Source organism: Leuciscus leuciscus (assembly GCF_965113295.1).
Source record: "Leuciscus leuciscus genome assembly, chromosome: 1".
Classification (NCBI taxonomy): Eukaryota; Metazoa; Chordata; class Actinopteri; order Cypriniformes; family Leuciscidae; genus Leuciscus; species Leuciscus leuciscus.
The window spans coordinates 49106432-49130989 of record NC_138725.1 but is presented as its reverse complement, the minus strand read 5'-3'; the positions used below and the strand labels follow the sequence as shown (position 1 = coordinate 49130989).

At 37.6% G+C, this 24558-nt stretch overlaps 1 protein-coding gene across 12 annotated transcripts in view; it reads right to left on the bottom strand.

The window, feature by feature from the left end:
- Nucleotides 1-24558, bottom strand: part of caskin1 (CASK interacting protein 1) — a 104283-nt gene that overhangs the window by 12126 nt on the left and 67599 nt on the right. For 3 of the 12 annotated variants that reach the window (XM_082165787.1, XM_082165780.1, XM_082165790.1), the window contains exons 3-12: nucleotides 16649-16746; nucleotides 16355-16500; nucleotides 11406-11501; nucleotides 11165-11295; nucleotides 5087-5195; nucleotides 4416-4524; nucleotides 4179-4273; nucleotides 3197-3344; nucleotides 1514-1744; nucleotides 1212-1238 (exon numbers count right to left, since the gene is read on the bottom strand). In XM_082165787.1, the coding sequence (XP_082021913.1) occupies nucleotides 1212-1238; nucleotides 1514-1744; nucleotides 3197-3344; nucleotides 4179-4273; nucleotides 4416-4524; nucleotides 5087-5195; nucleotides 11165-11295; nucleotides 11406-11501; nucleotides 16355-16500; nucleotides 16649-16746 (1190 nt within the window). The remainder of the gene's footprint in view (nucleotides 1-1211; nucleotides 1239-1513; nucleotides 1745-3196; nucleotides 3345-4178; nucleotides 4274-4415; nucleotides 4525-5086; nucleotides 5196-11164; nucleotides 11296-11405; nucleotides 11502-16354; nucleotides 16501-16648; nucleotides 16747-24558) is intronic. The other 9 variants (XM_082165782.1, XM_082165785.1, XM_082165783.1 and 6 more) reach the window with 4 other exon arrangements.

Here is a 24558-nt window from a genome sequence, read left to right as displayed (position 1 = left end):
TAACACAAATATATATGAACATTTATATACAGAGGTACATGAAATATATAAGAAGAAACATGTACTGTATATATGTGTATATACATATATATATGCCTTGATTTACACATACACATAGGTAAAACATATATAATATATACAGAGATATATGATTATATATGTAAATAGGTTTAACAATAAGAGGAGTTGCAGTGCATTACAGGAGCACAGTTCATTAGGGACTCCAAAGACATCAAACCACAAGTGTACGTAAATGTGTTTAAATACAGTACAAATAAATGCAATAACATCTTAGGGCAATGGTCTCTAATAACCGAAGAGAGACAGTCTCACCAGACTATTATGTTGTTAAAGGAATAATTCACCTAAAGATGAAAATTCTGCCATAATTTGTTCAGCCCCCTGTTACAAAACTGTGTGATTTTCTTTTGTGAACACAAAATAAGATATTTTTCTAAAACTGTTTTTGTCCATACAATGAACGAGTTGTTTTGGACTCCACTGACTTTACATTTTTTTTACTGTTCCACAGAAGAAAAAGCTGGAACAACATAGTGGTGAGTAAATTATGACAGAATTTTAACTGTCCCTTTATGTTAGGCCCAAGACAGAATGTGCAGATTTGTTTTGCTGTTTTTAAGAGAAAATCAGCATAATTCTTCAGAATGTATTTAAACATTTTACAGGAAGTGAGCAGGAAATAAAATAGAATAGTCAAAATATTTTGCCATGTCCACCATTCAAATTCTGCTGGGCACAGATTCCATGTGGGCCTGATTGATTATTACTGATCATTTACAACTAAAACAGACATATTTATATTACAATTTACGGTAATCCAGAGAACATAAGAATATCTTCATGCTCCGTACCAATATCACATCACTGAAAGGATCAGAGTTAGTATGAATGGACAGATCAGTAGAGTTGAGATGAAGGAGAGTAGAAACAGACAGATGTTCAGTGACGGACAAATGGCTGTGCAGAGATGCAGGTATGGAGGGGTGAGAGGCTGGCTGCGCATTCCCTATTGGTCACGTGTACGAGTGAACGGTTGAAAGGGGCAGTGGAGCGAATCCAAAGTGTGGTCATCACAGAGAGGGAAAATATAGCACCAAGATCAGGGAAAATTTAGGGGTAAAAGAGGAGAGATAACAGCTTCAACAAAGAGAGGCCCATGAACCTCTTTTGTGCTGGTTAAAAGAACTTACTAGCCAAATCTTGATCATTCTTGGCCTCTAAAACAAAATCAACAACCAAAATAATGTCAGAAAATAAAATGTAATGTGTTTAATTTTAAATTAAATGTAAAGTTCAGAAATAATAATTTTCAGAAAAATAATTTCAGAAAACTTTAAGGAATTAGTGGAACTAATTGATCATTGTTTGTATTCAGACTATTTAAATGAAAAATACTGTAATTTAACACATTCCTTAAAGCTTTGTGAATAATAATAACAACAATAATAATAAATAATAATAATACAGTGGAGACAGATTAGGGGATCTGTACCTTGTCCACTGTGCGGCTCTCCTGAGGTGTTTGGGGACCTGTTATAGCCAAAGGAAGTGAAAAGTGGCAGATGGGAATGTGGTGGCGGAGGTGGAGGAGGCGGCAGGATATGAATCTCATGATACGAGTCCCCATTCACCATGGCAACGGCGGGCGACACGGGGCCGCACACCGGCGCACAGAGCTGTATCTTTTGATACTGTTGGGTACAAGTGACTGTACTCCATGAACCTAGATACGACAACACATCAACCACCACCACCACAACAAACAAAACAATTACACATAAGAGAAGGAAAGCAAATTAACCCAACACAAAAATCACAACCAATCACAAAATTCTAAACGGAAAAACCATAAAAGACAAATTAAAAGGAAGAAAACGCTTGTTTTTCACTTCGAGCTGTTTAGTGTGAGAATGGAGTGAAATGGCTATAACTATTTCTTCAAGGATGAATGATATTTTTATAATATACATATATTTGAAATAGAGGCGATGTGTGGAAATGCAAGGTTAGTGAAATGAAATGAGCTGGTGCTTGTAGTAAAACACAAATACTTGTCTCTGTAAGTGCCTGAGGAGAAATACTGTAGAGCTACCCTCTCAAATGAGAAGTTTAGTAAGCGTGACTCTTTTCAGTAAGTCTGTGTGTGGGAGGGTGGGTGTGCGAGTGTGTCATTTGACCATTTATGTTGCTATGAGCACAGCAGGGCTTGTTTGAGATAGTTGTCCTCCTTCACTAATTACATTCATATCAACAAGGTTTTTTTTTTTTCATAAAAACTGCAATTTCAGTAAAAATGGCACTATAAGAAAGGAGTTCTAAAAAACGCACAAAAATGTGGATGGAGTGGAGGAGACCGAGCAGCAGATGCAGAGACACAGACACAGATACTTAGTGAAGCATGAGACACAATGAACACACAGATTAGACCCCTGCTGAGATATCAACCGGACATAAACCCATTGAATGGAAAGAGCGCACTGGATGGATCATATGCATCTGGATGAGTGCACAAAAGAGTGTTCTGTCGCCCAATGATTCTTCCAATGAGTGACAAACTAAATATCTATTTAATATCAGGTGTCTCGTCTCTTCTCTTCTCTTCTCTTCTCTTCTCTTCTCTTCTCTTCTCTTCTCTTCTCTTCTCTTCTCTTCTCTTCTCTTCTCCAGCATGAAGAGGTACTTATTGGCCAACGTAACTAAGATCTAGATGTACCCCACACTAATATTTATCGGGTGACACTGTATGTTCCATCAATGAAAAAATAACAGTGAAAAAAAATGGACTGTTATTTGCTATATAGTGAGCGCAACGCTGACCAATGTTTGAGTGTCGAAGTAAGTGGGTAAGAGTTTTGTGAAAATAGCAAATGTAAATAGACCCAAAGGGTTCAATCCAACGAGATCTGCTGTTCTGTCAATGGATGGAGGTAAGGCCACTATTTTTAAGGTACTATTAATGACCAGCTTTTTTTTTCCCTGACAGCGTGAACTACAACAGCAAGAGCTCTACATTTGCCCTGTTTTTGTTTTTTGTTGCCACAAAAGCAGATGGCCCTGTCTGGCTCTCAATCCAGTGCACATGAGCATCATGAACAGCTGGCTGTAAACAGAATCAGGGTCATGCGAGTTCAGCAGCATCACTTATGCATCTGTGAGTGTGAGAGGCAGCACTGACCCGCCCGTTGTCGTCTCTTACCCACAGCCCCAGGCCTCTTACTGATCACCTCCACTATGCTGGAGGGGAAGTAGCCCACTCTGTCATTCCCTGTGCGGTTATCATGGATGCAGCCCTTCCACCTCCCATCTGAATGTTGCTCCAGAACCTACAGAGTAATGAATCATAATCATCCATCATCTATAATGGCAATATGCATTGTCTGGGTGCTTTTAATACTTTGTAATGTCAAAATTAAATGAATTAATTTAAAGTCTTATGTTTATGAGGCAGCATTAACCAGTGGCAGAAATTTTAAGATTATTTTAATGTAAATTATTTTTATTTTATCGGTTATAAGTCGGTAAGATGTTTTTGAAAGAATTCTCTTATTCTCACCAAGGCTGCATTTCTTTAATCAAAGACACAATCAAGACAAATATTGTAAAATATGATTACAATTTAAAATAACTGTTTTCTATTTGAATTTGACTTTGAATTTCCATTAAAATGTCTACTAAAATAGAAATCTTTTTAAACAGTCACTTTTGATCAATTTAATGTGTCCATGCTGAATAAAAGTTTGAAGTTCTTTAAAATAATTTTAGTAGTGTATATATCATATATATGGCAATATTTGGAATTGTTTTTCAATTTTTATTTTATTTTATGTTTTATCTTTGTGAGGGCATTTTTTCATTTTTCTGGGAAGGAGCTGATGTGTGTCTAAATTATTTTTGACAGTCTGAGGAAAAACACAGGCAACAGTGCCCTCTGTTGAGAACTTCTGAAAGTACACTGAACTAACTACTACGATTACAAAGGATTAATGTGGAATTTATAATGTAAACCAAAATTAAAACAAACATTGTGAATTTTTTAAATAGTCAGCATATTTAACACTGATTGAAATTTATATAATACACGAGAGTAAAGCAAACTGTTTAAATGAACTGTTTTCAAAGGTTCTGAATTGATTTAGAGCAAGTCTTATGAAAATTACCGTGATAACGTCTCCAGCCTTTATGTTGAGGCTTGTCAGGTCGTAATTGTTGCAGTAGTCCTTCAGGGCCCTGACCTGCAAGGCTGCTGAGGCATCTGCACAGAGATAAGCAGACATAAACTGCATAATCTACTACACATAACTAATAAACATATATACATGAATACATATGTGATGTATATATATATTTTTTTTTTTATCAAAATCTTCGGTTTTATTGCCATCCCATTTTCTTACCTCGTAGCATCTGCTTGATTTCCCGGCTGGCCTGTGTAGCAGTGAACTGATAGACGATATCCAGCGCTGTCTGGCTGAATGTGTTTCTCACTGCTGCATTGATGCCACTCTGTAGGGAGAAGGTTAAAGCAATATTAGATAATGCTTGAGATCCAATTGACTAACATGGTAGAAATGTTTCTCAATGAGACATAAAAGTTTGATCTTTTTACTTACCATTTAGATAAGAGACTAAAAGACTAAAAACTCTAGCCACTTATAAACAATTCACTATTCAAAGTAATTCAATGTATAGTGTTGGGATAGGGCAGTGGATATCCAGCCTTTTCAGGTGGTGACTAGTTTAAAAAAATAGACCACCTAACAGGACAAATCTGCAGGAAACCACCATATCATACAAACAAACTAGACAAGACTAAATAAGTGGACTGTTCACTAGCGGAGTTGGATTAAGACAATTATGTAACTGAGGTATAACAGTCAGGTAGGCTATACTATTTATACTTTATTACAAATCAATGTTATCACAAACAGTGTGGGTAAATCCATCAGTAAATTAACGTTGGTGTTTACTGACAACTATAAATTAGTGATGTTATTTTATTAGGCTGCTATTGTGCACTAAATTCCCTTCAGGGAACAATAAAGTTTCTCTATCTCTTTCTACTTACATCCAGCAGGAGGCGCACTACGTCAGTCTTCCCACACAGTGCAGCCTCGTGGAGGGCAGTGCCCGCTTTGGTCTGCCTGTTGATATCGATGCCCGCCTGGATCAGCAGTCTATTGAGAGTGGATCAAATTAGTAACTAGTCTGACACAACCACTGGAAACCACTGTGATCAAACTGCACACATCCGAGACCAGAATTCATGCCTAGATTTTCATTTTAAGCTTGTTATTATTGTCCTCATGTTGCCAGCACTTATGTGAGGGATAATATAAAGTCATTACAGACATCAGTGATCATCTTCCTGATGAGGTTTATTATGCAATCATAACCAGCTGGCTGTACTGTACATTAGCCTGCTTATACAGCTACTTACAAGATAAATAAATAGTCATGAATTAGTTATTAAAATGTTATTTTACGCAGTTCTTACATTATATTGTTATGCGAGAAAAATAAACCACAGAGTAATAAGAGAGGCAGTGTATGAGATTGGTTGCTGAGTAGAATATACAGTTTATAAAATATTTGACAGCAGAATGCCACATTTGTCCAATCAAGTATTCCAGAGAGCCATGTAATCATATTAAACTTGTAAGCACTGCAAATTGCTCCCCCAAAAACACCAAATCAGCCTCCTGAAGACTGAAGAACCTCTATTAAATAGAGCATGACCTTCTGACACTAGAGTAAGTTAAATTACGGCAGCGGGACATCAGCAAACACAGGTGGCCTGAGTCATGGCTTCAGAGAGGAGGATGGGAAACAGGGTGAGAGCAGAGAACTTGGCCCTGGCGCGGTGTCAGACACCTCCCCTATAATTAGCTATCAAAATGACCCTTTTTAGCTTCGCATAATGCCCTCTCGTGCTCGACCCCTCTTGGAAAACACAGGAGATTAAAAAGCATATTGACTGGCTGGGTGAGCACACATTGGTCTGACTGTGTGCTGAGCCATCCATCACTTAGCATGGGTCCACACCGGAAACCATAGTTTCTGCTAGTGGGCAAATGGCCACACATTTAATTAAAGGTATGAGAGCGTTAACACAGGTACATGACATTAAGTTAAGGAGACAGCGTTTTAATATGAAGGTAACGGCTTTGGTTAGAGGTGCCATGATCCATTTCTTTCACAGATATGAACAACAAATGAAGCCTGCTTTCATATTTTCCCTCACTACATCCATCTGTTTAGGGTCGGCCAATGCGTACGGCCTCTAGGGTTACTGGATTAATGATGTAATTAACAGCCTTGCGATAGCCCACACTGTTGCTGTAACCATGCACATTCATATGGCCTATAATTAGCTCCAGGCTGATCAGAGCTGGACTCGTGCTGGATTGGTGAGAGAGGGAGGTGTGGGTGCTGTGTGGGCACATGTACCTTATTCTAATGTGTGGCACTGCAACACTTACAATTCAGGCAGGATAATTAATGATGTCAATGCGCAGTGATAGACCTGACCATCACATGGAGATGTTCCTTTATGATACACTGACCAAGTCGAATAGCTTGTCAATTCATAGTTTGTTTGTTACTTACCCCAAACTTTTGAATGGTAGTGTATCACAGTTTCCACAAAAATATTAAGCAGCACAACACTGATAATAATAATAATAAATGTTTCTTGAGCAGCAAATCATCATATTAGAATGAATTCTGAAGAATCATGTGACACTGAAGACTGGAGTAATGATGCTGAAAATTCAGCTTTGACATCACAGGAATAAATTACATTTTAAAATATATTCAAACAGTTATTTTAAACTGTAATAATATTTCACAATATTACTGTTTTTACTGTGTTTTTGATCAAATAAATGCAGCCTTGGTGAGAATAAGGGCCGGTTCACACAGAAAGTGTTTTTTCTGTTAAAAATGTGAGACGCAGGTCATTGGAAGGAGTGGGAAAAAGCAAGGACTGGAGACGTGTTTTTAACTCGAGCGCTGCATTTTTAGCACGCGGTATCATGCGCGAGATGCTGCAAAAGACGCGAGACCCGAGCGCAACGGTTAAAGACATCCGTCTAGCGCGTTTACATTGAAAAACAATGGAAAAGTAGAGCAGTGGAATGGAAAATTGCATTCTGTGAGAATTCTTACCCCCTATTTGAAATCTAAATGCCTCTTCTAAATGAAATGATTACATTTCATGCACTTCATTTTCAATGTAACTACATTTTTAGTAATTTTTCTTGTTTTGTAATTTTTATTCTTATTTTTATACATGTCCGTTCAGTTTTTATAAATGTTTATTTCATTTTTTTTTTTTTTTTTTTATCAAGTTAAACTAAATTAAAATGAGAAATGATGCCATGGCAAATACATACACATACATGTGTGTTTGTTTCAGATAAGGTTTATTTTAATTCAAGTGACCAAAAATTGCCAAGCACTCTCTATGGGTCCAAGGTTTAACAAGTAAAAGAAAAAGAAAAAAACGTGATATGATAGAATATACAATGACAAACAGTCACATGCTGACATCTGTATTGACACAGAGTACCGATCCTTATTGACAACTGCACTGATAGTTCTGACAGTTCCTCAGGGCTTGAGACTGAAACTGTTCATCATCATAATCACAACCAGAGAGTTTACATTTAAAAGCAGTTTAATTTTAGATACCCACTGGAAAAAAAGGAAAAGTAAGACTAAAATTTGTTTAATAAAAATCAATCATACTGTATATGGAACATTTGGGTATATGATGCATTGTGATTAAAGTGTTAGTCCGACTGTTGTCCAACAAAATGTCTGACGTGCAGTGTAGATCAGAGGTGTTCTGCGCTGTCCTGTCTTTGAACCATGCAAATTGGCACAAAGGCAGGACAGCGCAGAACACCTCTGATCTTCCTCTCATCTCTGTCTGATCATGGAGGAAGTCTGGCTGTCACAATGATGGATGGCAGTGTGTTGTATTAGGGAGTGGATGGTGCCTGGCACACCCTTAGGAATACAGCTGGCTACGTGCACCCTCAACCATGCTCATGTTCCCAGTGGAAAGAAGGAAAGATGCCCTTCATCACAAGCAGGTGCAGCTGGTTGTGCACAGATACGGCAGCTAATGCTGAGGACACCACTTGTCCAGTTTCTAACTCACTTGGGCTTGTATGTCGATGCACGAAATGCATGGCTGAGCCGAGATCTGGAGCAATGGATTTCTCATTCAATGTAAATAGTTGCATGAGGACCTTTGGGCATTTATATGATAATGCAGGGGGAAGTCACATGATAATTGACTTAAAGCTCATCAAAGAGTTTCTCTAATTAGCTTTCTGAGCTCCAGGCCAGTTCTGATAATGCTCAGATCTCATAACACACGCTCACAAAAATCAACGGCGTGAAAATGAATTGTGAGATAAAACACGAAGTTGTGTTTTTTTTTAAATACTCAGTGAAGCAGTGGCTAAAATAAAATAAAACAAAATAATTTTATATAAAAATATATTTATTTCAGACAATATGTTATTATGTATATCATAACTCTGGTGTAGTGTTTATTACAGCCTATTACACTTTTACACTCAAGGGCCATCAATGGAAAAATATATATTTTTTGCCCCCAGAATAGTGTAGTTCAGACTATGGAAAACTGGACCCCTTCGTCCAAACAATGGCTTGGGGAATTACTGGTTTTACAATTCCGTTTGTGTCCAGTGGTGCAGAAATGGCTTTGTTGAACATGATGGATGTTGCATTACACGTTGGGTGACTGACTGTTAAGCGGCAGTAAATCCAGCGCCTCTGACCTGCACACACTGCTTGCATCATCATCACATGCTAATTTTTTGCTCATTAGCATCAGTGTATGTTTGCAGAGTCGCACTTCATCAAGCACATGGATCCATTAACACTCAAACACACACAGTGTGTCCCAGCGTCACATCACACCAATGGATCCTGAAGTCAACTTCCATTAATAAAATGTAGGCTTTTCCCTCCACCATCTACTTGTCCATCCCAGAGCTCCAGTACATGTTACAATGTTTTGATTGTGTTTATGACCAAAACAACTTTCTTAGCTCTTAAAATGAAAAGTGCTGGTTCAGATAAAATGCAGAGTGATTCAAAGGACAATACAAATTATCTTTTTTAAATCAGTATTTTTATCTTCACAAGATAAATGTACATGTGAGGCAAAATTGCATAAAAATAGGACAGTTCATTTATTAAAATACTTTGTTGCGATTCATCTCAACATTTAAGCAAATAGCACTGCAATCAACAATATAATCCAAGACCATTTTTGCATTCCACTGCGCTGATCTTCCTATATTTTTCAGCATAAACATGCATCAGGCAGACATATTTGATCATTCTGATCTTGTCTTTTGCAGCATCTCGTGGATGATATGCGTTCTAAAAATGTGGCGTTCAAGTTAAATAACAACCTTTAAAAAAACATACCTTACTTTTCTTTCATTCCACTGCCAAGCGTCTTACAGTTTTAAACTCAAAAACACATGAGAAAGGCCCCTAAGTGCATTTACATGATTTTTAAAATGTACACCATTTTAAAAGTTCAATTTCAGTCTAAAGCAATAAATCATCTTTTTACAATTTCCTGCAAAAGCTTTAGTCTTACTGAAATCTAGCTCACGTCGCTCAAACAGTAGAGGCGCAAGCAACGCCAAGGTCATGGCGTTGAACTGAAAAGAACTGAAAAGATAGTTTGAATGCAATGCAAGTTGCTTTGTATAAAAGCATGTATTAAATGTAACCAGTCTGGTTACATGCAGGCTTTATCAACTGGCCTTGCAGTTGTGTGCACACTCTGAAAGACATAACGGCGTGCAACGTGTTTTTAATCCTTTAAAAATTCAGTTAAGTATTATGACATGTAGGCTTGACAGATGAAGACTGTAGCTCGACTATACAAAGACCTGCTTCACCTTGATTGTGACAGCATATGTAAACACTTATTGAGGACGTAAACAGTCGCCTGCCTTATAAGAAAACAAATATAAACATGTGAATTCATAAACAGGACATCATTTTGCTTTTCTCTTCACAGTGATAAATGATTGAAGTGTTATTTCTTAATTTCACTCAAACTTTCCTGTCTCATCCCAGAACTGCAGCAGGTTTTGATCAATACACACAATCTCTGAAATTTAAAGCCTCCTTCTGGGTGTTGAAGAGAATCTGGATCGTTTCTTACGCCGTGCTGCTGTGGGCTGTACAATTTCCTTTCACACAAACAACAGGTTTACAGATGCGTTACGAGAAATTCCTATGTGTGATGTATATTCGCCCGTAATATATGAGGCGCAAATCCCGCCAGCAGCTTCTGACTCACTCATGAAAAACATGCACTGCTTCTGTTAAAGAATTTCAGTATGTGTTGGATATGACCCGTTCCTTGCAGAGCATCAAATGTAAATTCTAATTTCTACATATACTACATTCTACCTGTACATTTTTAACATTTCAAGTTATAGAAATTAACAATAATGAATGTATTATGAACAAACACGAATGATTGAATAACTGCATTATTATTATTATTGGTAATAATAATAATAATAATAATATACAAATTAAATTAGTTAAAAATTAACCTATATTAATAAATAATATGAAAATCTTTGGTAAAACTTTACTTTAGAGTGACGTAGTTACATGTTTCTACATGTACTTACTATAGTAATAACAGTAAATTATGCATAATTACAAGTAACAACCCTAAACCAAACCCTAACCGTAACTCTATAGTAAGTACATGTAGTTCATTAACTTATTTGAGTAAGTACAATGTAACCTTGTCACCTTAAAATAAAGTGTAACCAAATCTTTTGCTTATTGTTAATTAATGGCATCTAATGCAGTAACTAATGTTAACAAAAAAAATCATTGTAAAGCATCACCAAGATTTCTTATCCCAAGATGTTTTAGTGGCTAGAAAAGGTGACCTGATTTACTTTCAGTGTCTGGTAAACAAAGGTGCAACATCGACCCGGCACAGACAGCCTGAGATCTAGAATGGCGGACTGGAGGTGTGATTTCTATTCTTAGAAAAGCATTCAAGCCACTTATCCTGTCTTTCCATCCGAGTCTTGGGGCTCAGAGAGCTCACCTGATGATGTCGATGTGTCCGTTCTTGGCAGCGAGATGCAGTGGGCTGGTGCCGTTGGGATCAGTCGAGTCTCCGGGTTTGGGCTCCAACAGAGCTGCACACATGTTACTGCTCAGCAGCAGCTGGACCACCTGCAGGGCAAACAGAAGACCATACACACACACAGAAACCAATTACAGACAGAAACAAAAAGATATACAAGTAATTTGACAGTACCAAAAAAAAGCAGCGTGTGACTCACCCCAACACGGCCGAATTCACAAGCCAGGTCCAATGGTGTCTTCCCAGCATTGTCCATTATGCAGGGGTTCGACTGGTGCTGCAGAAGCATCTCAGACTGTGGACAGGTAACCAGCTGTTAGTTGCATATATCCCTACCATAGCTGATATTGTCATTGAATTTCATTTTAATATAGTAAAATATTAAAAATAGAATATTTCTAAAAACATGTTATTCCACCTATTTTTACATTTAGCTCAAGAATCAGTTAATCTCAAAATATATAGCCAGTGAGCTGTATGAAAAAAAAAAAAAATATATATATATATATATATATTGATATTTAAAAATATATATTTTATTTCTTGAGTGTTTTATTGTTAAATTTTTTTTTTTTTTTGAGACAATATAATATAGAATTTTTTTGTAGGTTAAAAATCATAACATGAAAGTAATTAACGGATTACTAATACCAGGATTTTATTGTGCATCCCCAGGGTGAGATTTGTGAAAAAAGCTGGATTTTCCTAATCGGGATGCGCTCATACACAACAAAACTAAAAATTAAACTCTGATTTAACATGCCAGAATAAAACCTGTTTTAGAACACTGCATAGCATGGTTCTACAGGGGTGCTAAGCACTATTAAACGAAAGCAAGAGCACCCTTAGTTGATACTGTAATAATATCATATTTGCAAAACATATTTGGCGAACGCTCCAGTGTGTATTTGTGTTTGCGCTCTGGAGAACGTTAAATGTTTCTATTTACAAAGTGTTTTAGCAGCGATGAGCAATGCAGCCAATCCCAGACATTTCCGTTGATCTCTTGAGCACAGTGGCCAATCAGAGGTGTTTAAGTTAGTCAGAATCCACTCACCGCTCCAGCTTTTTTTGTTCAGTGCTGAGTTCTGCACGTTCGAATCGTCTCATTGTAACAATGTGTAGGTGCAATGTAAATAAGAGATTCAGAGACAGCTTCATTGATTATAATGCGATCTGAATCCTTTTCATTTTTCTTCAATTTGGCTAGCTGTAGTTTTTATGCTGAAATATAGACTATTATGGTGTTTGGTGATAAAAAAAAAAAGCTGTGCATGGATTAAGGCCACTGGAACCAGGATCATCACGTAACCAAAACGCACAGTGTCATAGAATAATAGCCACAGTATCTACTGAAACTGCCTCTTCACTAAGTGGTAGAAACTCTGACAGAGAAAGAGGTGAAGGCATGTACATTTTACTACATGCATGTGTGTGTGGGATGATCTGGCTTCAAAGCATTTACTCATCAGGGGCCGGGTTCATGAAACTTTCTTAAGAATACAATTCTTCTTAACTGCTTTTAAATTTTTTTTTTACTTATTAAAAAACAAGAATATTCCCCAAAAAAATTCTTAAGAATGTTTTCATCTTTTTCCTTAAGATGGTTCTTAAGACAACATTTAAGAAGAATTCATATTCCTGAAAAGAATATTCTTTAAAATCAGGTATTCTCTTGTGCACCGGCTGACATATGCTAATCATTATCACATTTGACATTTCTACTGTATATTGAAGGGGGAAAAAAAGTTGAGATATTGCTGGTAAAACAAATTTATTTACTAAAGGGACCATTTGCCAAACAACTGATTTGTGTGTTTGTGTGCATCATAATGGAAGTCCTCAGACATCAGGGGCCTCATTTATAAGCGGTGCGTACGCACAAAACAGGCCCTGAAAGAGGCGTACACCACTTCCAAAGCATAAGTTGTGATTTATAAAAACAACCTTGACGGGAAAATTTGTGCACCTGCACGCAAACTCTGACCCATGCGTACGAACATTTTGGAGACGGAGCAGTTTGGCGACAATGATGGTGAGCTGAGGGACTGACGGCAGATGAAAGAAAACCACTTTAAATCTTCATTATGAGTCCTACTCATAAATAAGTGCCATTCTTGAGTTAAGTACTTAAATTACATGAAATCATTAAGTTACAAGTTACAAAAATTTTTATATTCTAATAAATAGAAATATTTGTAGTGGATGTGATGCTTTTGAACACTTTTCCTGTGGCACGCTGTGTTTTAATGTTTTAACAACAGCGAGGATTGCTTAGCGCATGATAATAGCAGAACTCGTGGTCTGAGAAAATATTTCCGCGCAAATAATGATCAATAATGCACAATAAGGCCTATCTGTTTCCATTCAAAATATAAAGCAATTCAAAATACTATTTGGCCAGAGGAAAAGATTGAGAAAAACTCTGAAATGTATTTTATACTATTTTGATTTATTTATTCAAAAATAAGGCAAGGCTACTAAATGATTTTTAGTAATGTAATGTCACGGCACATCTGTATCTCATATTTTCCTACTGTCTTGTACCGTTAAACATGGTATCACGTGGATGAATATGCATATGCAAATGACGATATGCATAGTAAAACTAAGCGTTGTAAGCTCCATACATGGTTATTTCAGTTATTTTTGTTAACATCATCATTGGCTGTGTTCGAAAACTTAAAAATGCTGCATTACACGGGAGGAGGGCATCAAGGCACGTCCGAATACAAAGTTAGCTTGTCTCCTAAGATACCTTCATCTGATTGATTTTTGAAGGCAGCATAGATGTATCCTGCATTTGATATCCCACAATCCTGTGCTTTCCATTCTGTGACAGTCAACTTCTTAGAATGTATCTTAAGAACTTTCTTAACTTCTTTCTTAAAGGGTTAGTTCACCCTAAGTTGAAAATTCTGTCTTTCCAAACCTGTAAGAATTATGTTCATCTTCGGAACACAAATAAAGATTTATTTGATTAAACTGAGAGCTTTCTGTCCCCCTATTGACAGCTGCGCAACTACCACTTTGACGATTCAAAAAGTTTTTGTAAAAAGAGATTGTAAAACGAATCCATATGAATTGAGCAGTTTAGTCCAAATTTTCTGAAGAGACTCGATCGCTTTATATGTTGAACAGATTGAATTTAGGCTTTTATTCCCATATAAGCCTAAATTATATATGGAATTCATCAACTCCTTCTTCGGATGAGACGTAAAACCGAGGTCCTGACTCTCTGTGGTCATTAAAAATCCCATGGCATTTCTCGTAAAGAGTAGGGGTGTAACCCCGGTGTCCTGGCCACATTCCACCCATTGGCCCTTACCAATCATGGCCTCCTAATAATCCCCTTACATTGAATTGGCTCTATCACTCTCTCTCCTCTCTCCACCTATAGCTGGTGTGTGGTGAGCGCACTGGCGCCGTTGTACTGTGGCTGCCGTCGCATCATCCAAGTGGATGCTACACACTGGTGGTGGTTGAGGAGAGATCCCCTGATATGATTGTAAAGCGCTTTGGGTGTACAGTAGTACATATGAAAGCGCTATATAAATGCCTCATTCATTCATTCATTCATTCAACTCACACATCAGTTGTGGTAAACGGAAGCTCAAGCATGTTCGCTTGACATGCGAGGACCAATGAGGTTCATTCTTATGTTTTGCAGCACGTTTGAACTTCAATAACAACTAATGTGGTTCATTCTCGTGTGTTACGCAGCAGATTTGAGCTTCAGCAAAAACCAATGAGGTTCAATCTTGTGTGTTGCGCAGAACGTTTGAGCTTCAGCAACAGCCAATGAGGTTCATTCTTGTGTGTTGCGCAGCACGTTTGAGCTTCAGCAACAGCCAATGAGGTTCATTCTTGTGTGTTGCGCAGCACGTTTGAGCTTCAGCAACAGCCAATGAGGTTCATTCTCATGTGTTATGCAGCAGATTTGAGCTTCAGCAACAGCCAATGAGGTTCATTCTTGTGTGTTGCGCAGCACGTTTGAGCTTCAGCAACAGCCAATGAGGTTCATTCTTGTGTGTTGCGCAGCACGTTTGAGCTTCAGCAACAGCCAATGAGGTTCATTCTCATGTGTTATGCAGCAGATTTGAGCTTCAGCAAGAACCAATGAGGTTCAATCTTGTGTGTTGCGCAGAACGTTTGAGCTTCAGCAACAGCCAATGAGGTTCATTCTTGTGTGTTGCGCAGCACGTTTGAGCTTCAGCAACAGCCAATGAGGTTCATTCTTGTGTGTTGCGCAGCACGTTTGAGCTTCAGCAACAGCCAATGAGGTTCATTCTCATGTGTTATGCAGCAGATTTGAGCTTCAGCAAGAACCAATGAGGTTCAATCTTGTGTGTTGCGCAGAACGTTTGAGCTTCAGCAACAGCCAATGAGGTTCATTCTCGTGTGTTGCGCAGAACGTTTGAGCTTCAGCAACAGCCAATGAGGTTCATTCTTGTGTGTTTTACGCAGCACGTTTGAGCTTCAGCAACAGCCAATGAGGTTCATTCTCGTGTGTTATGCAGCAGATTTGAGCTTCAGCAACAACCAATGAGGTTCATTCTCATGTGTTATGCAGCACTTTTGAGCTTCCGCAAGAACCAATGAGGTTCATTCTCATGTGTAATGCAGCACTTTTGAGCTTCCACAAGAACCAATGAGGTTTGTTCTCGCATGTTAAGCAGGATCGGTTGAGCTTCTGTTTATGTTTGCTGATCAATGTTAATTTGTGAATAAAAGCCTAAATTAAATCTGTTCATCATATAAAGCGATCGAATCTCTTCAGAAAATTTGGACAAAACCACTCAATTCATAGGAATTAGTTTCACGATCTCTTTATGAACTTTTTTGAAGCGTCAAAGTGGTAGTTGTGCAGCTGTCAATGGAGGGACAGAAATCACTCAGATTTCATCAAAAAGATCTTCATTTGTGTTCCAAAGGTGAACAAAAGTACCGGTTTGGAACGACATGAGGGCGAGTAAATCATGACAGAATTTTCATTTTTGGATGAACTAACCGTTTAAGATGATTTTCATGAATCCGGCCCCAGGTTCTGCTTCCAAGATGTCAGTATCCATAACAGCATGTTGGATCTTTTATCATACACCATCTTTGAAGAAGAGTGGGCATGGTGTTGTAGCAGTATGTACTCACTACGTCATAGTGTCCGTGCTGAGCGGCCAGGTGCAGGGGGATCTGACCCTCATCAGACTGACCGTTCACTGAGGAGCCTGACTTCAGCAGCAACTTCATGGGTTCGGACTTTCCCTGCCATGCTGCATAATGCAGAGGCCGCATCCCTGGAACACGAGAGGAAAGGCTTTTGATATTACTGCACTACACATTCCTAAAACATGCATGTAGAGTTAAGCTTGTTTAAGATCATTAGGAAGTGAGATCTAAAGCAATGCAGTACTTTTTTTTTCTGCATTAATGTTTTTCTGGTACCTTTCTGGTCCCTGATGTCAACTAAGGCCTGAGAGTCCAGCAGCAGTGATATAACCTCCACATTTCCATTGAGAGCTGCATGGTGCAGTGGTGAAAATCTGTGAATAACAGACACAAAACATAAACAGGATGTAGATTTTAGGACTGTACGCCATTCAGAATTGAATTAAGAATGGAAATTGCATTACTAAATTTGAATTGAAGTAACAAACAGGATGTAACTGTGATTTTAACTTGATATACACAATTTATTAGTATTATTCACATTTAAATTGCAGTTGTGCCTTGTTTGCTACTTCCCTTCAAATATTCCTATATATATATATATATATATATATATATATATATATAAATCAAACAACCCCTACATCCCCACCTGTTGTTTTGGAGGGTTTCAAGAAAAATCATCCTCTCTCATCCAAAAACAAACTCCAGCATATTTAGTTGTCAGACACGACTGAAACTTCAAAAGGGACTGGATTCTATGCTAAGATGAAACTAATAGCTTTTTGGCAGCAAACCCACCAGATAGGTTTTGTGCAAACAGGAATAAAAAGTACCCCATGCCTACAGTTAAATATACTGCTGGATCTTTAATGTTGTGGGCCTATTTTTTTCCTGGAGGTCATGGACATCTTACACACTACACTACACATAATACACATTCATCACACAGTACATGGTATCATGGATTCTAGCAAATACCAACAGATAAAAAATCAAAAGTAGTCACTGCTAGAAATCTTATAGTGGGCAGTGGCTGGTCCTTCCATCAGGACAACAATCCAAAACAAACATCAAAATCAACACAAAAATAAGTCACTGAGCACAAAATGAAGCTTCTGCCATGACCATCCCAGTCCCCTGACCTGAACCCTACAGAAAATGAGTGGGCTGAACTGAAGAGAAGCAGCACCAACATGGAGCTGAGAATCTGAAGGATCCAAAGAGATTCTGTATGAAGGAATCTCTTTTCAGGTGTTCTCCAAACCAACAAGCATTATAGGAGAACATATTAAATGAGCTTTTATCTTGGCAAAATGAGGTTGCAAAAAGTATTTAATAAAAGGGTACCAATAATTGTGGCCAACATGTTTGGAGAAAAACATTTATTCATAATGTGATTTACCCCCCACTTTCAATTATTTTACTTCAATGAAAGGCTAGATTTTTGCAGTATTTTAAATGAAAGATCAAAACTATAAACGATGCAAATATATTTATATATATACACATTTTTTATCCTATACCAGAGGTGCAACTGTGTGTGTATGTGTATGTATGTATATATATGCCTTATAAAGGACTTAGTAGGCATTACTGTCAACCATATATAGCCTACTTGAATTACTGTATAACTTTCACAGGACTGAAATTTGAAGTTAATACGAGAAGCCTGTGTTTGAGCAAGAACCTCAATCATCGGTGTGCATGTGTCCCTGTTTGTTCAGCTGTTTAGCTAGTGCAGTGGTTCTCAAAGTGTAGAGCCCAAGAGCTCACTGCAGCCACTGATTATATATTGTTCATCCAAAGCATCACTGAAATATTGAAAAGTAATGTTCTGATCTATTATACTATCTTACTGTTATACTTTTCAATGATTCTTAATTCAACTTCTAATACAGGTGATTTCTGTTGCAATTTTTTTCATATAAAAAATACAATTATTACACTAAATAAATAATAAAATAGATAAATTACAAATTATTAGTGATATTATTTGGATTTTTTAAAGGTTAAAATATTTCCATTCAGGGTAGTGGACAAATACTTCGATAGATATATGAGCAATAACACACATGTAGCAGTAAGATATGGCTGTATATCAGCACGGCTGCGATGCAGGCAAAGTTGCCGTAGGTAATCACAGCGTGCTGATATACAGCCATATCTCACAGCTACGAGTGTGATATTGCGTTTATACAACATTGTGTTCGACGGCACAAGTATGTAGATAAATAAGAAACAATAACGTAGTGTCTTTAAAACCCCTCCTTGGTGCAGAACTAACGTTACTTCCTTCCGCCACGGATTCAAATCTCAAATCGACAGTTTGACAGTTAAGCCCAAGCCTCCTTTACTAATTCTTAAACGTCACTTTAGAACTAGAATGAACGTCGCTTCATTGAAGCTTATTGTATTATGTAGAGTAACGTTAGAGCATTATGAGAGAGAGATCGACAAAAACGAGTGCATTATATGCATTTAGCTGATATTCTTCAGGTCAATCTTATAGTCATAATCACAAAATCAGTTTGAATGTCCGCTCAGGAAAGTGATATCTTTGTCTTTGTCCTTTCAACAGTTAAAGGGATAGTTCACTTTGAAAAATTTTTTGGTATGTTTTAGCTTACCTCAAGGGCATCCAAGATGTAGGTGTCTTTTTTTCCGCAGTAGTTTCAATTTTGATATTTTTAGGTCAAACCGTTCTTGTCTGTCAGTCATATAATGCAGGTCTATGGTCACTGTCTCAAAACACAAGCACAGAGTCCAAATTAAAACAATTCCCCGTCGTCCAAATTAAACAATTCCCCATCGTAAGTACACATTGATGGCCCAAGACACGAAACGAGCGGTTTGTGTGAGAAAACGAACAGTATTTATATCGTTTTTACCTCTTATAAACAGCCATGTCGAAGTGATCTGATCTGACGTGTACGCAGACTGGTGCATAGATATATACACTAGATGTCGCCTTAAAGACATTCGTTCCAATGAACTGCCGTAGACAAGGCGACATCTAGTGTATATATCTATGCACCAGTCTGCGTACACGTCAGATCAGATCACTTCGACATGGCTGTTTATAAGAGGTAAAAACGATATAAATACTGTTCGTTTTCTCACACAAACCGCTCGTTTCGTGTCTTAGGCCATCAATGTGTACTTACGATGGGGAATTGTTTAATTTGGACGACGGGGAATTGTTTTAATTTGGACTCTGTGCATGCTCTTTGAGATAATGACCATCGACCTGCATTATATGACTGACAGACAAGAACGGTTTGACCTAAAAATATCAAAATTGAAACTACTGCGGAAAAAAAGACACCTACATCTTGGATGCCCTTGAGGTAAGCTAAAACATACCAAAAATTAATTTCAAAGTGAACTATCCCTTTAAGGGGATTTCCCATGACAGCGCTAGTCAGTGCATTTGTGTCTGTTTCGTCTTTTCAATATAAAAGTCTTTGTTACTGACTCACTAATTAAAACGGTCTTTGCTGCCATCTAATGGTGCAACAATGTAACTGTCACTGAAGTCGACATCACAAACGGACCCTTCCTCAATACCAAATATGGCACATTATTTACATAAAATATTACTTATTGATCAATAATATTTAAATAAACAATACTGCTGGGGGATGGGCCAGTCTCCCCACCAAACGTCCCCCTTTTCCCAGGCTCCACATCTCATGCAATACAATATTCATGTTCCCTTCACTCTGTGGCACTTTATTCTCTATTACTTTATTTATCAAAAGAATAAGAAGTTTGTACAATTTGAAATAAACACAAGCAAATAGTTCAGTCAAAAGCAGCACTGTGTGAAAATGCCCTTAGCCAAATCAATTAAGTAGCCTAATAGATGAATAAGACCAAAAATTGACATTTGAAATGCCCAAAATGAATTATATCTCGTGTTTAACACTATCTACATAAGAGCCTGCGGCAAATTCCCGAAGGACTGGCCGAGATGACACTGTTCTCTGCGGGTACATGAGCGCTGAACGGCCGCTGACATACCGGTATGGTGAAAAGGTCCAGTGCTGATACTGGGGGAATATCGCATGGCTGGAAAAGGCTCTTAGCCAATCAGATTCGAGAACCAGAAAAATAGTAGGCTACTCTATATACTTAATACTTATATTTATATTACGTATGCTATATATACATGTATATAATCTAAATAAGTGAGACATTTGTTTGGTTATTTTACACAGAAATTGATCAACTATAATAACTCTCTCTCTCTCTCTCTCTCTCTCTCTCTCTCTCTCTCTCTCATGATTTAAATGAGTACATTAATAACATTCAGATACAAAATTCCAGTTTTTCCAGCAGTTTCATTCAAACAACTCATAGGCTATATATATATGATATAGCATAAACACTGAAAATAAAAACCTATTACACCAAATTAATATTATTATCTATACACATTCATGACAGCTTTACTTTCATAGAATGAATCTGAGTATTTTCTCACAATGCATTATAATGATACAGTATAACTGATGTCCAGAGTGCAGTAGTGTCCTGTGTTCATAACCCAGTAGTGCAGAAGGTTTTTCAAAGTGGAGAAGACAAAAAGCTCTCATTGGATTTTCTGTCACAGCTCACTTTCTGTGATTGGTGCATGAAATATGCTGTAACCATAGCTACGGTTGTGAATGTAAACCCTCAGCTCAGAGCAGAATTTTTAATTCACAGGAACCCGGTCTGACCAATCTCTTCCTCTCTCACTGGCACTATCATGCAGGTTTGCACTGTGCCACACTGCAGAAGAGCTGCTGGGGGATGGGCCAGTCTCCCCACCAAACATCCCCCTTTTCCCAGGCTCCACATCTCATGCAATACAATATTCATGTTCCCTTCACTCTGTGGCACTTTATTCTCTATTACTTTATTTATCTGTGCCACTTTATTTACACTCTATTAGTAAGTCAGATACAGTAAGCCCTGTCTATTCATATATGCGTGTATGTATTTCTTTCTTATGTGTCACTATAGAGCAAGACATAGGTAAACACATATACACACGTCGCCTGACCTACTTTTCTTAATGAGGGTACTAAAGCCCAAGGCGTTCCCTCGAAAGGAAGCACAATCAGCACTCCTTCATTGACTGAGCAGAATGTCTGATAAGATATTGTTTACAACTATATATATACATATATATATATATATATATATGGTATCTGTAAGATTTCTAAAGATATTAAAGCTATATATGCATAAAAAAATCGCCGCTAGGGGTTGCTAACCTCTTACAATAACAAAGGCGTAGGTTGATGACGCATAAGCGGGATTATGGAACTTGTTTCATTCTACCGAACTACCCACAAGTACAGAATTACTACTCACACAGGTCAGTTTATTAGACGAATTAAACTTGTGAAGTAACGCAGTTATTCTATGTGTTAGTTTGTCTGTATGAGACTAGCAGTAAGCTAGATCAACATTAGAATAACATAATCATATTCTAACATTTCATAATGTTGAGCTATATAACATTGATTGGTTTTATGTACATTTACTCACCTGTCTAATAAAGTACATGCAAGAGCGGCGTCTCTGTCAAGTCGAAGTTAGTCACGGATGTGAAGCTCTCGAAAACGCCACGCTGATATTGATCCTCGTTTTAGTTCTCCTTTTTTCCTGTCTGCTTGCCATGGTCCATAATGTTTGAACGAAACAACAATAGCGTGAGCGTGTCGCTAGACGTAATGCAGTTGTCAACGTCTGTTGCCATGGTTACTATGGCAGTACGAGCGCAAACCAAGGTTTAACACGGATATTACGTCATTGACAGGCGACAATGACCAGGGATGAGCCATTATTTAAAATTAGAAATTCTCTGAAATTAAAAATCTTTGGTAACTTTTGGGATATTGTAAGTACACAACTGCAGGAAATATATCGCACTGTGCAAGTGATTCTTTTGGATATTTTATTACAAAATATTACATTCTGTACCTTTAAGTAAAGACATTTATAATGTTACAAAGAATTCTATTTCAAATAAACGCTATTCTTTTGAACTTTTTATTCGTCAAAGAATCCTGAAAAAAATAAAATTTCCTCAAAAATACTGTTTTTAACATTGATAATAATAATAAGTATCTCTTGAGCAGCAAATCAGCATATTATAATGATTTCGTAAAGATCATGTGACACTTAAGACTGGTGTAATGATGCTGAAAATTGAGCTTTGCAAATAAATTACATTTTAAAGTACTGTATATTAAAACAGAAAACAATTATTTTAAATTGTAATAATATTTTACATTATTACTGTTTTTTATCAAATAAATGCAGCCTTGAGCATAAGAGACATAGGAAACATTAAACATTGCACTGACCCCAAACTATAGACACCCCAAGAAATGAAATATATTTATATAATATGTATATAAAATAATATAATATTTAGTTAAATGTAATTTTTATTTTTTCAAATGTGGACCCAAATGTACATATATACTATGTGACACTGACTCACAAAAGAGACATGAATATATTAAACACAGACCCTTGAGTTAACAATAACGGAAGAACAATCATGCCCTCAAGGGACACGTAATCATTTTATTAAAGGACAAGTTCGGTATTTTACACTTAAAGCCCTGTTTTCAGATCGTTTCTGATGAAATACAATGGTTAAGATTGAAATTTGGACAAATGCTGCTGGCCTGAGAATTTTCGGTTTCTGTGGTAGCACCCCCCCACCTCCACAATGGTTGCATAGGTGCACTGGAATAATCCTTCCTAAAACGCATTAAACTTTCGTTTACAAAGACGTGAAACTCACCGAGTGGTCAGGGGTGTTCACTGATATGCTCACACAAAAATCGCTGCAAAAGATGCTTTCCAACAGGTTTTATCGTAGTTTTTCATCCAATACAAGTCAATGGAGTTGGACAAAAACTACGATAAAACCTGTTGGAAAGCATCTTTTGCAGCGATTTTTGTGTGAGCATATCAGTGAACACCCCTGACCACTCGGTGAGTTTCACGTCTTTGTAAACGAAAGTTTAATGCGTTTTAGGAAGGATTATTCCAGTGCACCTATGCAACCATTGTGGAGGTGGGGGGGTGCTACCACAGAAACCGAAAATTCTCGGGCCAGCAGCATTTGTCCAAATTTCAATCTTAACCATTGTATTTCATCAGAAACGATCTGAAAACAGGGCTTTAAGTGTAAAATACCGAACTTGTCCTTTAACACTTTACTGGATTATTTATAACTACCAGGGGACTATATAGAATCATTAAACTTGTCTGCACCCTCTTAGAAATGTCACAGTACTAGCAAGATTTGGCAGCCATGTTAAATAAACAAAAACCTCCTCCAATGGGTTACAGCAGAGCCATGACGCTACAAGCTCTGCAGACTGTATATGACCTCCGCATTTCACTGTTAATTTGAATGGTGTTTGTTTCAAATAGAATAAACTGTTGCTCTTCCATCAATGATCTCACAAATTTGTTTTTTGGCAGACAAATCAAATTAATCATGGGTAATAATCCAGGCACATCTACTGCCCTACTGGCTCCTCCACCTCTTCAACATTTATCTCCAATAAAATGCCATCAAACGAGACAATCCTACGTGTCGGTGCTGATAATATCCGTTTCTGAAATATTTCAGCTCTGCTGTTTTTCAGTTGTTCTTTCTCTGTAACATTTTCATTTGAAGACAGGTTTCATATTGTTTTATTAAAGGGGGAGGCATCAAAACGACAGGCTCTTCCTTGCTCATAAATCAAATTTTGCTCCACCATTGCTCCTCTAGTGCTCCCATTTAAGGGAATGATCTCAGATTAGAAAGAACATTAAGCCTCTTATGAGAACACTTATTATCACAAGATGTCTGTTATCTCTATTACCGAAGATAATATGGTTCCCTTTCAGTCAGTCACTCTGAGTTACGTCAATGACTGACGAAATGGGGGTTTCGCTTAGAAGCCTATCACCTTCGAGTTCTACAAAATGAGCCAATGGCAAAACAATGCCTTGGGTCTGCGGAATTTGCATAGCGCAACTCCGCCCCACCGCGTGGGTATAAAAGGAGCTGCGCGGCAATCTCGCATTATGTTTTTGCTTCGGAGCCAGGAGTATTCTTCACTCCTCTGCAAGCCTTTCTGAGTTCTATCACTACGAGACGAGCGACTCTTCAGTGC